This window comes from Octopus sinensis, linkage group LG1 (assembly GCF_006345805.1).
Source record: "Octopus sinensis linkage group LG1, ASM634580v1, whole genome shotgun sequence".
NCBI lineage: Eukaryota > Metazoa > Mollusca > Cephalopoda > Octopoda > Octopodidae > Octopus > Octopus sinensis.
Window position 1 is genome coordinate 129,778,188 of NC_042997.1, and position 15,728 is coordinate 129,793,915.

The window sequence follows — 15,728 nt, forward strand, 5'->3', positions numbered from 1 at the left end:
CTATTATAGCTAAGTTAAGAACAAATGACATCAATAAATTTGAGCAATATATTGTAAATATATCTAAATTATTTAATTTATTTTAATGATAGATATTAAATTTAGGCCTTTTAAAGACATTGGAAAATGTAGAAAGACGTATAGTTAAGTGCGAGTTGCCACTCTTGAGACCATGAACAGAAAATAATTTTTTATTAATTGAAATTAAAATCATATGTATGTTGAACTACAAGAATCAAGATGATGACTTGTATATTTATTCCGAATAGGTTTCAGCAGATTTGAAAATGGCAGATATGAGCATAGATCAAGGAACAGTTTGTTGAAAGTATAAACAAGAACATTGATTCTTGTTAGATCCATTAGTTTAGGAGTGCTTCTGCATGATGTGATACAATGATGTTGAAATGATGGCTGTCCCAGAATCTCTTGTATTAATGAATTGACTGTTATGAATACATATTCATTATAAAGGAGAAGCTGTTCTCCTGTGATGAAACACTACAGTGATTAGCATATTCATGTTTGAATTTGCCAGAATATATTAAGAACAGATATGCAAGTCTGCGTGAAATTAAAATCCTAATGAGAAAAAAAAATCTCATAAACAATAACAAAAATTTATTCTGAAAAGGGCAAACGAAAGAAGCCTAAAATTACAAAAAATCAGATAGATATGCAGGGGTGGAGGAAATGAATCTGAGTTGACAGCCATGTTGGCAACTATAAACATGTTTCAGTTTTATTTGACTTCCTCAGTGCAATGCAGCCCACATGATGTCTGTCAAGATCACTAAATGTCAACAAGAAATAGCCTGTTACTTCTTGTGAAGAACATTTAGTGATTAGGTATATTAAAATGACATTGGAAAATCCCCAAAGTGTTTTTGTACAAAGAACATTATAGTTAGGTACATGCTACCATACTTGGTTGTGAACTGAAAATAATTTCTAAATGATTGAAATTATAACTCTAAGGAGAAAAAAAAGGTCATTAGATTTAATAAAAATTTCTTCTCACAAGGAGCAAGAGAGAGAAGTCACCAAATTGCAATCAACCAAAAATAAAATGATGCAAGGCTCTTTGGCCTTTAAGTTATATTTTAGGACTTACAAGTCATAACTATGATGCTTTTTGACTGTTTTAAGCATATTTAATGTATACTTGAACATTTAACATTATTTTCTTGCTAATCCAAGTTTCTCACTATAAGTGAATCTCCTCCTCTCTTTCACACACACACACATGCACACACACACATTCGCACATGCACACACACACACACACACACACACACACACGTAAATATAGTGAGCAAGGTTATTAAAACAGAAAGTGAAAATTATATATATGTATACATCAATAATGAGAAAATGTATGCTTTTTTTCTGCCTACCTCTCTTTCATTATCTCCAAAAGGAATATCAAGTGTTCCCATAGCTCGGATAATAGCTACTAGGGACTGTATCGTATTACTGTAGACAACAGGTTTATATTGTTTGTTATCTTCACTTGTAAAACCACCTTCATGAATAATCCTGTGAGAAAAGAAAAGAAAAGAAAATATGAAAATAAAAAGATGTAATAATGTCATGCTAACTGTTCTGGAAAGAGAATTTAGAATGGCAACATGTTTAGAGAAGAATTCATGTAGCAATATAGTGAGTTTTTACAGAAATGTAAAAGAGAGAGAATTTCTAATCAATGCAACAAGACATGATCTAATTAGTTTGCTTTAAGTTGGCAATTCTTCGGAACTAGCCAGAAGTTAATCTGGCATACAATCTCATGACTCATTTTTCAAATAAGCTGGAAATGACTGTAGTCTTCACACAATACTCATGGGATAGCAGAAATAGATAGTAAATCAAGTTTATTTCAATACAAAAGAAACAAATAAAAAGAAAAAAGCAAAATAAATAAAAATTATCTTGAAAGGAAATGAGCCTCCAAACTAAAGATAATAAAAAAAACTGCTTTCGAAAAATTCAACAAAGAAAAAAGGAAGTTGAAAACAAAAAGTTAAAAAAAGATTAAAACAATAATTAAATGAAATCAATAGTTTTAATGTTATAGTGTATGGAAGGCAATTCCTTCAATGTTATTTCTAGGGGATTTCTCTATTAGAATTGAAAGCATAAGTGAAATTGTGAAGAAACTGCAATGAAAGCTACCTACAACATGAAATAAATTTATAATGGCCTAGATAGAAGAATTCTTTTCAGTTATGCCATTCCCTCTTGGGGGTGGGGGAGAGAATAAAAAATATAAAAAAATACTTTTGATATCTACTTTTTGATGATAACATTAGTTGGAAAGATACTTTTCAACACATTTCAATCCTACACCATCTCATCTTTGAAGTTGATTGGTACCCAACTTGGCTAACTTCTTGGTAGACTCCATTCTCTGATAAAAGAATCAACCAAGAATATCTAATAGATATTTCTTCTTTTTACATCAATCTAACCAAAAAAATTTTAGCTATAACTTGATTGGCCCATGCATAGGAAGAGAAACCTCTTGTCAACGAGGTTAGCTGCTTACTATGATCTCCTTCAAACTCTTCCTCTATGCAATCATTATTTTCACTACAGAACTTACCATGTCACCTAAGCAGCAAATATTATGTCATTTATAATATGAGTTAACAAAAATGGCTCTATGTTAGTCATGGGCAAACTGCAACATGTAGGATTCTCTGAATGACACATCTGATAAAAAATTACCTTGAAATTTTTTTTAGTAGTGTGACATGCCTGATGATGAGCCTAACACCAAAAAAGTTGAAAAAGGTTGCCCATACCTGATCTTTGTGACCCCATTCAAAGGAGATTTGGTTGCTAGAAATAGCAGCCTAATCTCCTTTAAATAATTCCCCTCTACATCTTAAATAAAATTTTAAAATGATACACTGGACAATGATGATGGCATGGTGAAAGCTAGAATACCTCATAGGTCTGCATAATGAGAGTTGACCAGATGCTAAATAACTATTTTTTTTTATCAAATCAATAGTTATGTGAAATGACCTATCAGCAGTGTGATGGATTTAACTATTTTCCTTGGATACCTTGCACAAGGATCAACATATATTGTTGTCTTCACTCTCTAACCAAGCTGGTTCTCTAAGTAGAACTCCTGCCATTTCTATTTTTGCTTCTTGTGCACCATGCTCTATACTGCTTATATGAGAGACCTCTTAAATTTTCTCACTCTATTTGGTTCCCTACCATGTACACACAGTTGCTCAATGTAAGAACTGCTTTGATTGCACTAATAGGTGATCAACCTTAAATGTGTCCTTTCCACTACCTTCTTGTGGTGCATTCTACAGCCGGGTCCTATCATCAAGTTCTTCCATCTCTTTCCTGTCTTGTCTTGAGACAGCATTTACACAGGGTGGGTTGAGCTGGCTTCATTCATCCTCAATGCTGCATCTCTCACAAACGACGACCAGACCTGGTACATCGCACCTTCTTCAACAACAAACCCAACAAAGTTCTTCCATCACAGGCAAACGAAAACTTAAGAAAAAGCAGTCAAGCTGACCTAAGAGCATCAAACATCAAAGTTGATGTCGGACAAAGATGTATGTGCATGTGTTGTAGGTGGCTGAGACAGACTGAAAACATTACAGTATTTTGATATATTTCTCTAGGTTCTTTGTTTAAATCCTGCTGAACTCAACTATATCAGAGTCCATAAAATAGTAGGAGCTACATCCTTGAAAGGATTCAAGTGATCATATCCTTTCCCCTCCTTTTGACAATTTGCTTAGTATTTCTGGGGTTTACAAAATATGTCCTAGTCATATACTAGTGGCAATTAAATCTCCCTAAAACTTGCTTATTGTTAGAATTACTTGCAGAAATTGTAGAGCATTGAACTAGTTTTCTCTCTCTACATATAGTGCTCAAATCTCAAAGTTACTTTAATTTTGACTTCTCTGGGGTTGATAATTAATCAATCACCAGATAGTACAAGAGGTGACTCCAATATGATTCTTAAAATAATGTCGACATTAAAGAAATTTATAGAAGTCTTGCTAAAGCATAGAGGAGGAAAATTTGATATTGTAAATAACCATGAAGAAATGAATATTCTTTAATTGATTCCAATACTGACACACATTATTAAAAAATAGATGACATGTAAAGAAAGAGACACAAACACATCACACTCAATCAGCTATGTTCTAAATAAACAAAAGCATTCATTCATCTTGGTAGAAGTAAAATGACAATAGCTATAGCTGTGCAAGAAACAGAGCTCCATTAAACTACATGTCAGACTACAGTTGCTTTAATTTCTGAGTGAAATGACATTCTGACTGTTGTTTGCCATCAATGGACTGCAATGCTAGTTTTAACAATGGCAAACAAACCCACAATATAGTGGAAAGAATTCAAAAGCCCACAACAAAGGATAAAATGGATGAAGTAAAAGAGATTAGATAATAGGGAGGAATTTAGTTTCATTCAGGGTCAGTATCAATTTATATTTGTTGACCTGAATGAAGCTAATATTTGTAGAAATAAAATATTCTCTCCATAATAACTGAGCACATACAGCTGGCAAACTACAACGTGTGTGTGTGTGGAAGTGTGTATGCACCATAAATGATTAACAAACAAAATCAATCCTCTCCAAACAATGTTGTTGTTTCTGTGGTTATTCAAACATTAGTTTGTGAACAGAAATCACTCCAATGCCAATAATCTAAATAAATTTATTTGAAACAATTGAACAGAATTGAGAATTAAGTTTGTCAGAACTAATATTAGAGAAGACATAACTGAAAGTATAAAACAAAACTGACTTGTGTAAAATAGAGTAAATGGAGTAGTTTGCAAGTAAATGAAGATAAAACTATCTCTATTTACCACATTAATTCTGCTTTAGCAAATTTTCAGGTCAACTGGCAGAATAGAGTATCAGAAGAAAAGGGACTAGAGGTATTTCTTCTGGCTCTTTAATTCTGAGTTCAAATCCACTGAAGATCAACTGTGCTGTTCATCCTTCCTGGGTTGTTAAATGATGTACCAGTAATTCACTAGCCCCAACTCCTCAAAATTATTGGCTTTATAACTAAATAAGATGCCATTATTTATGCAATGCTTGGTATTCTTTTAAGCAGTGGTATCTCTGTCAGTCTTCACAAGCTATTGTTGTTCATTCTGATGAATATCTTATCAAAATGGCTTCTATATGTAATTTCATTCTCCTGCTAACAATATTATATAACAATAAAATGGGAAAACATATAATAAAGATTTAGAAAGTGTTTAAAATAGTTGAATTAAATGATAATAACTTACTATATAGTAACATAATGATATGGGAGAGAGGTCTGTATTCAATGTATTTAATATTTGTATCTTTGAATTTAACGGAATATCTCTTGCTAGTCATTAGTGAAACTGCTCACCAAAACACTTCATATTCTGACAATTATTGCTAAAACTGGGGATCACTGAAGTATCCATTACATATGAAGGAAAAAAAAAAGATTTAAAGCTTATAAGACCCCTGGGTAATGTCTGTTTTTAATAACTGCAACATCACTGTCTTAATTAGCAATGCATATATAGCTATGCAATATCAACTTTTTGTTGTACATGAAAAGTATGGTGATATTTTCAGTGATAATATTACTACATTCAGAGATACCAAAGTTCACATCAAAGTCACTGAAATTGGACCAAAGTTTTTTGAAGCATATATCTTGAAACGGAGTGAAGTTGAGCATAATAAATTGGAGTATGAAGATATATCAGCCCATACATTACTCAAAATGGGCATTTCTAATAGTATCAGTTGTAAAGGGTAGAACAATAAGAACTTATGAGGACTATAAGCAAACTCAATAAATCAGCCACTTGTGAAAGGTTTCCAAAGCTTGATCATAGCTATACTTCTCAACAGTTGCTTCTGCATGAAGATCCTCAATTACTAATGGTGAATATGCATCGAGAACCTTTTTTTGATATATGCGCATGCATCCAGTTTTGGGTTAAGTATGTTCCAGTGCAAAATGGAAAAAAGTTTATGTTATATATTGTTTGTGTTTGAGATGACAATAGTGGAAGGGAAGAATGATGAGCACGTTGAAAAGGTTCTGCAAGTACTATCTGACTGTGGTCTGAAGTCGAAGAAACAGAAATGAAGCTTTATGATTCCAGAGGAAGATTATTTAGATTCCAAAATAAACCAAGACAGTATGTTTCCAGAACTAGAGAAATTAGCACCAGTCAAGTCATAAATGAACCTAAACCAGAATATATTAATGAGATCAAATCATTCTTAGGGATGCTTGACTATTAACACAGGCTCCAACCCAATATAGTAATCAGAGTCTTTACATAGATCTTTGAGAAAATATGTACCATGGACATATGGTACAAACTGTGTATGATAAAGTAAAGCAGATACACTGTTCCTCTGAATTTTTGGTACATTATGATCCAAATAAGCCTCTGCTGTTTTCATGTAATGTCCCATTCTACAGAATTGGAGGTTTTTTTATTGCCTGATGCTTCTGAAAACCCTATTATTACTTCCCAAACATTTCTGAGACTGAATGAAAACATGTTCAGATTGAAAGAGAACAAGTGTCTATCACTTATCAAGCTAAGAAGTTTTACATATATCAGTATAATTGCAAGCTAACTCATATTACTAACCATAAGCCACTTCTTGGATTCCTCAACTAAAGTAAACTAATTTCCTCAGTAACTGCTCCCTGGGTCTAATGCTGGACCCAACTTCTGTTGTCTTATTGCCGTAAATTACTACACCAAAGCCCATTTGCATCTTGCACATGCAAACATGGTTGATTTTCATAAATTTATGTGTGTGTGTGCGTAAAACAACTTGTAGAATGCAGCATTTACTATTTTGGTAGCATCCAATCTTTCATGTTTATCGGACAGTTCATTTGTAACTGTTGCTCTACTCAGTTTAGTTGTAATGTTAATTTCTCCTGTGCGCATAATCTTATGTTGAAATCAAAGCCACATTTCATATGTACAAGTTATAGAGAACAGTAAAGCTCATAGCAGCTACATTAATTTATTGACTGTTAGAGAATAGAAATAAAACCATTGTTTTAAAAGTTATCCTGCAGTTTTGCTTATCATGGAATCAGGATTCTCTATAAACCATCTCAATGAATTAACAAAAGAGATGAACATGATAGCTTTACACTGTACCTTGCCTTTATCTCTGAGGCCTTACATCTATAGCAGAAACCCTTTAATTTAGTCGTTAAACTTCTTATTTCCAATTACATAAACATTGCTATTGCTTAATGATTATTACATCATTAACTGATCTTCAAACTTTTTTTTTATTTGGATAGCCTCTTAAAAATATTTAGAAGATTGCCTCATCTAAGAATAACCATTATGTATAAAATGTTGAAGACACAACTGAAACAAATTACACTTCTATATTCATTGTTATCAAATTATAGCTGTAGATCTAAATACAAATTTCAGAAAGTTACAATCCATTCCTATTTCACACAGAACACCCTTTCTCTTGGAATAGAATTACTAAGTCTTGAGCAATTCATATTTAGCTCAAATTACATTAACTTATCACAATTCTCCAAATACAAATTCACCTCAGCTAAGACCTGTTTCATTTCCCTAAATGATTCATAAAAACAAAGTAAAACCATTAAACTTTTTATCCTCCTTTATAAACCTTCAATATCAATGCAAATGAAACCATTTTTGCAAAGTTGAATATTTACAACTTGTTACAGGAATAGTTTTTTTTTTAACTAGATGCAAGTCTTACCACTAAAGTAAGAAAGAGAGTTTATTACCAGATAAACAGAAAGAAGTGAAGATACATATAAATCTCAGACACATAAAAGAATGGGTGAAGTAAAGTTTGAATGCTGTTTGAATATTTAGCATTATTTATTGGCGATTTATTTATTTCAGAGTTCTCTCACTCATTATTAAAATGTGCAGATAAGTTTAATTATTGCGTGGAAGGGAAGAATGAAGTATGTGTGTGTGAGAGAGAGAAGGAGTACGATAGAAACAGAAAGAGGGGTACAAAGACAGCTATGGATTAGTGTAATACACAAACACATGCAAGCTAAATTCAAAGATTATCAGTTTCATAAGGGAAGGGTTAGTGCTTCATTTGCATGGTCAGTGGTTCAATACTAGTTAGAATTTGTTTTATGTAAATGTATTAACTGTGTAGCAGCTTAATATACACACCTAGTCAACTAAAAAAGTTGGCAATTATCTAATAGTGCATATGTACTTTCATGAATAAATGATAGTAATGACAATGATGCTTAACTCTTGAAGATGAATTTGTTTCATTTAGTAAGGAGTAAGTCAGGAGTTTATAAGAAAAAATACATAGGCTTCTATATTTGGATCAAGTTGCTTTCTACATTCTATACCAAGAATTTTTTTAGCATAATCTAGAACTGACACCTATAGAAAATTCTATACAAATTGCTTTGTATATTTTGAAGAATTGATTCTAGACTTGCACACGAAATCTAAAACCTAAAGGAACTCTGATTCCAGAAGTTTCAAAGTGAATACAGATTTCAGTTAGCAGTAGATTTCTGTATCATAACAGTTTCAAAGAATCCTTTTCATTCAATATTGTGATAGTTTTACAACAAATGTAGCAGAATTTTTGGTAGGCTGACAATCACTTTAAATCAAACCAAAGATAGACTCCCAAACTAAAAAGGACTTCCAACCAAGGGGAGCTTGAACGAAAATAGATAGCCTCTAAACCAGTGGTTCCCAACCATTTTACTATCAAAGACCCCTTTTATTTAAATGAGTTTTCCCACAGACCCCAGGATATTAAAAGGTCTGTCAGCTTAACATGTTCACAACCTCCCAATACTACCTTGGTGGACCACAGGTTGGGAACCACTGCTCTAAACCAATGTTTTTCAGGGTGTCGGTGTAGCAGAGGTAACTGAATGGGGTATATGTAACAAGTGAACAGAACTTGCAATAAAGTTATAATTAAAACCTCTTTTGATTATATTTATATATTCTATATATTATTTTGTTTATTTATGGTGAGGAGCATGTTTTGTTGGAAAATCAAAGTGGAGTGTGGGATGATAAAGGTTGAGAAGCACTACTCTACGTAGTCAATGACTTGCTAGAAATAATAACCAAAGTTCCATCAAGTCACATCTTTCCCTCTGAAGGGAACAATGTAATCTTTGATATATACTGAACAATGTAATGCTTAATACATAAAAAGATAGGATAGTCAAGGTTGGAAGCATAATAAAAAAAAAAAAAATCTAGTGAAATAGTTTAGTGAACACAAAAATCTATATAGTCCTTCTCGTAAAGGGGCTGAAATGAACTAGCAGGTGATTGAGGAAGTTTAAGCTCCTATACTACCAGCAACAAAGTGCTTGCCTCTTCACATAAAATGTAAATTGTACAGTGTACGTGATGTTGGTAGGAAATGGTATAAGTAAGGAGTGACTGGAGAGGAATGGACTGTATGTGGTCAGTTGTTTGATTGCAAATAATGAATTAAATTTAACTATGTAAAGGAAGTGGTGCAGGTTTTAGACATGCCAGCATGGAAAATAGACATTAAATGATGATGATATCAGAAGTAAACACAAATTTGTGATATGATACCTGAATATAATATTGTTTATGTTCAATATCACACACACATACACACACCCACAGCATATGATTTCCATGCTGGCAGAGGCTAACTCATGTCAGCATAGAAATCGGATATAAAATGATGATGATGAATGATGACAGCAATTATTTCAATTGAGCTGTGCATCTTCATCTTTATTTTTTTTTTATATAATGTAACTTGTTTGGAACATTTCAATTATTATTAATTAGAGTAAATTTTATAGGTCTGAAAAATGCTACAGGAAGCAAACAAAGCAAATCAATAAGGAAATTCTACAAGAACTGTGCAATAAGAACTGAATATGACTTTGGAACCCCCCCCCCCCCCAAAAAAAAAACAAAAAAAAAAACTAAAAAAGAAATTAAAATAACTTGATGAATTGCAATTTTGCACATGACTTTAACAAGAAAGAAAGAGTAGAGTAGGAACTTTCAAAAGAAGAGAAAAGTGATGACATTCTTAGATCAGAACATTTTATGAAAAGCAGAATCGGACATATCTAGCATAAAGATTTCATGGCAAGAAAATTCACCTTTTGGAATATGAAAAATAAGAACCCAAAATTTATTAAAATGATTGAACTCTATACAATTTTACCACAAAAACTGTAAATCAAAATAATAGATGAACCAGAGCTAAGAATACTTTAGGAACAAATGATTTGGGGTAAAATAAACATGGAAGTATAGCTTTTAAGATGAAGAGTAACAACAAGTGAACAAATATACGAACATATTTTTAATCAACAAATGGAAGAATGGATCACTTTTACAATATGTATGGAAACTTAGGAAACAGCTTCAAAAATAGATAACTTATATCACATTAATGATGAGAGAACAGTAAAAATTGGTTTCTTATGAAGAGGAATTTAAGAAAGAATATGATTTGGACAGAATGTTAACAAAGCAAAAGCATACACAGAGGCAATGTGACAAGATGTAAATCAAAGTTTGGTTATCTCTAAATAAGCAATCAATAGAAAAGAGACATTCCAAAATTATAACACAATAATTTTTCAATGAATCAAATTTCCTGAAAGATACAGGACTCTTTTGAAGTTTGGAAGAAATATAACTGAAACATGTGAAATTCAAATTCAAGCTATATGTAAGAACAACTGCACTAATAGAATGTCTGATGCATTTAGTAAATCAACTCATAATAGAACAATGAATGGCAACGATGAGCAAAATAATAACAGTTGTTATATGGATTGAACACAGAGTGCCAAGACATAAGATGGTTATTGAACATGAGAAACTGAAAGTAATTAGTTTTTCAGAGGAAACATTAACATCCACTCCCCAAAATTCTTTTTTCAAATTAAAAATGACAACACAGAATCCTGCTAGCTGAACATTTGTTTAGAAAAATCCATTTGTATGATGATGAATCATTAGTTGGAAATAAAGGTGAATTTTGTCCAAAGAAAGAAAGGAGTAAAACACTTGATATTTACTATGAATAGATGAATTTTCCCCTTGAAATAACTGAAAATCTAATTTCTCAAAACAAGAATAGAACAATCTAAATGATCTATGAAAAGGATTGAAATTAACATTTAAAGAAGCTGATAATGGTAATACTGTTGTTATTATGGATACAGATTATTATAAAAAAAGTACTTAAGATATTAAATAAATAATATTGCTATGAAAAAACAAACAACTATAAACAATCAAAAGTAGCATAAAATTTACTGACTATCAAGTATGTACCAGATATGTTTGATGAAAGGAGTTGACTAATATATGCAAAAGCAGCAATTTCTATGGCTTACCTAAAATACATAAGAGTAAAGCTATAGGTGACATAAAGACACTAAAATCACAGATATTAAAATAAAATATCCAGATGATTTTAAATGAAGACTAAGCATAGCAGGTTTTTAAGCCTTACTTAATATATATATATATATATATATATATATATAATATATATATATATATATATAGAGAGAGAGAGAGAGAGAGAGAGAGAGAGTTTTATTCAAGGTGATCCAGATAAGCTTAATCACTTACCAGAAACAGCAAACCAAAATACAATTACTGTTTCCTTTCATGTTGTAAATTTATATGCTAATATCAATCACAAGTAAGGAATAATTGCAATTAAATATTGGCTTTATGCATATCAATTTGAATTAGCAGAATGCAGTCAAAAGATTTTATCAATAATGGGCTTAGATTTATATTACAAAATAGTCATTTCATAGTCAATGAATCAATGTACTGACAATTATCAAAAACTGCAAGGGAACTAAAGTAGCCCTCATTTATGCTAACTTGGTGATGGCGTACCATGAAAATAAAATAACGACAAATCTTTATAGATATTTGAAAACACATTTTATGCACATTTAAAAGACAACTTGAAAATGTCTAGGTAGCTATTTTATTTCATAACAGGCTAAACTTATGGAATTTTAAAAATATGATTAACAATGTAAGCTACAGTATTAAATTCACAGCAGTATTCAACCAGAAGGAACTACTATTTTTTAACAATTATGTAAACAGGTAAGATAGAAACAGACATTTACAATAAACTTATAAATTCGAATTCAAAGCAGTAACTTTTCTTTACATCCTTTTATTTTAAACATACAAGAATAACCATTACATTCACCCTTACAAAAAAAGATTTTCACAAAAGTATTGAACCTTACAGAGTACAAGCAAAGACTGGAAGAATCAAAGTCTAATAGCAAATGGAACAGAAGTAAAATATATATTCATCTCCAGGAAAGAAGTATTCAGTCAATGCCCTCATTTAAAACATTTCCTACTTCAGACTTGGAAGTCTCTATTTGTTGAATAGCCCTGGCACGGCTCCTTCAAATATCACCATGGCCAGAACTGATGTAAGGGCGATAATTGCCATCTCACCTGCAGCACGAACATTAATATTTTTTTTTACAAAACCAACTGACCAGTATGTCTTTCTTCCTCCAGTTGTAGAGAGGTCATGTGTCTTCAATCATTTGAGTCTGATGAGTCACCTATACTGATAAGCACTCTATAGGTGTGAAACCAATGGTCACTATGACTGGCCATAACTTTTAACTTCCTAAAAAATATATTACTGCTTTCATGCTTTAGAGTGTGTATGTGTGTGTGTTTCCAGATATATGAACTACTGATGATATATACTGCATTCAAAAATAAAATATCACTTTCTTGTCTGTATTATACAACACACATTTGACGCTTCTAAAAAATAAATGTAAGTTTGATTATATACACATGTGGTTGTTATATCCATCTATTTATCTATCTACATATACCATGTTTGTGTGTGTGTGAGCATCTTAGTTTAAAAATAAGTAAATTGCATCCAGCTATAAAACATGACTTCAGAAAAATAGTTCAATCCATGCCAGCATGGAAAAGTGAACATAAAACACATGATGATGATGATATATGCAAATTTCACCATCATTGTTTTTAATGCAGACTTTTTCAAGCTTTGCATAGGTTGGATGGGTCTTTAGTACAGCACCTCAGCATTTATTGTGGTACTTTATCTCTTACACAACATTGAGATCAATCTTTACTACCATTCCCACAGGTTCCTTCTACTGCTCATTTGTACTCTGTCATTCATGTACATTAACATTCCACATTCAACGAAACATGCCCACTTCATTTCTTTCCAGTATTTCCACACAATGCATATTCATTTCTAATGTTTCAATGCTGCACAACATTGTACTTCACACATAAGCATAATACAATAGCTCCATGGACTTTTTCCCTCCTGTTCTTACTCTGGTTATTATGCTTTAAGAACCTTCATCTCCACTACTAATTAGGTCACCTAAATAATTATATCTATCAACTACTTCTAGGGAGCTTTTCAAGCATTTGAAACAATTTGACAAGTGCTTTTCTTTGGTTCACTACTCCTGTGAATATGAAGTTTTTCCTTCTCTGTCAGCCTGTTTGGGATTCCACTGCATTTCTTATGGACTTACTGTTAACATTTGGAACACAATACAGACTTCCTACCAACACTTTTCCAATATACTTAGTATGAATTCTACCCTGATAATAGTAAGGCTCTGTCTTTTTTTCCAGTTAATTAAAACCTTTGTCTTGTCTATGTTTACTTAGACAATTCTTGATTCTAGGTTCACTTATATATTTCAAATTATTTCCTAATAATTCTTTGAAAGATTCAACCAAGAACTAGACACATACTTCTTAACCATACAACCACAGTTGTATGTATGTACTGTGTGTGTGTGTGTGTAAATATTTATGTACAAAATTATATTGTTATATTACATCACCACAATCATGACATAATTACAAACACACATACGCACACACTATAATCAAGCATGGTTGTGTGGTTAAGAAGCTTGCTTTCCAAACCGGCAGTCTTTGGTTCATTCCTATTGCGTGGCACCTTGAGAAAGTGTCTTCTACTATAACCCTGTGCTTACCACTTTGAATAGATACAGCTGATGAAAACTGAAAGAGGCTTGCTGTTGTTGTTGTGTGTGTGTGTGTGTGTGCATGTATGCATATGTATGGGTATGTGTACCTTTGTCTTGACATCACATGATGGACGTAAATGAGCATCATCGTCATACAAAAGCAGTCAATTTCCACACTTTCATGAAAAACATTACCTTGCTTGGAAACAAGTGAGGGTTGGTAACAGGAAAGGCATCAGATAGAAAATCTGCTTCCACAAATGCTGTTTGAGTGATGGAAGCATGGAAAAGTGGATGCCAGATGATATAAAGGGTGTCCCAAAAGTCACTGATGGATTTCAATTTTTAATAACTTCCTTAACTCTACAAATAAATGCAGGAAATTTTGGTACAATATAAAGGACATAATGGAAATTAATATGCACAAGTCAAATTTTGCAACACCACTACATCACATATGAAAAATGACATCACTTAAATAAGCAGCCATTTTTGGTTTCGCAAGCCCGTATTCTTTCCAAAACTTGCACCATAATACCCTCAAGAGTTTCAGACCCAACTTCTCTGATTTCTCTATTGATATTTTCCTTCAGTTGCACCAGGGTCTCCAGTTTGTTGATGTAAACCCTCTCTTTCAGGTATCCATGATTGAGACCTTTTGTGCTCAGCCATTCAAAGTAGGCCTCACACATGGTTCCAGCAAGATGGGGCAACTGCTCATACTGCAAGTGAAACAATACAGTTGCTATGGCAGTGCTTTGGAGAGAGAATAATCTCTTACTATGGTAATGTCAACTGGACTTCACGTTCTCCAGACTTGACTAGCCCAGATTTTTTCTTGTGGGGATACCTGAAAGAGAGGGTTTACGTCAACAAACTAGAGACCCTGGTATAACTGAAGGAGAACAAGGATAGAGAAATGAGGTCTCAAACTCTTGAGTGTGTTATGGTGCAAGTTTTGGAAAGAACACGAGTGTGTGAAGCCGAAAATGGCTACCATTTAAGCGATGTCATTTTTCATATGTGATGTAGTGGTGTTGCAAAATTTGACTTGTGCATATTAATTTCCATTATGTCCTTTATATTGTATCAAAACTTCATGCATTTATTTGTAGAGTTAAGGAAGTTATTAAAAAGTGAAACTCATCAGTGACTTTTGGGAAACCCTGTATGTATGTATGTATATGTATAGATAAATAGATATACACTTATATATACAATGACATATATACATGGGGAGGGAGATTTATTTTATAGATATATTTATACACATAATTATACATATATAATTAAACTTAATTATCAGTGACTTTTAAGAAACCCCATATGTATGTATATGTATAGATAGATAGATATACACTTATATATACAATGACATACATACATACATAGGGAGGGAGAGTTATTTTATAGATATATTTACATACATAATTATACATATATAATTAAACTTAATTATCAGTGACTTTTGGGAAACCCTGTATGTATGTATATGTATAGATAGATAGATATACACATATATATATATACAATCACATACATACATACATAGGGAGGGAGAGTTATTTTATAGATATATTTACACATAATTATACA

The 15,728-nt window shown here is 32.2% G+C and overlaps 1 protein-coding gene across 2 annotated transcripts in view; it reads right to left on the minus strand.

Moving 5' to 3' along the window:
- The window catches only part of LOC115216411 (guanine nucleotide-binding protein G(o) subunit alpha), a 133,042-nt gene that overhangs the window by 59,251 nt on the left and 58,063 nt on the right, over positions 1-15,728 (minus strand). For both annotated transcript variants that reach the window (XM_029785737.2, XM_029785727.2), the window contains exon 3: positions 1,398-1,539. In XM_029785737.2, coding sequence (XP_029641597.1) covers positions 1,398-1,539 — 142 coding nt within the window. The remainder of the gene's footprint in view (positions 1-1,397; positions 1,540-15,728) is intronic.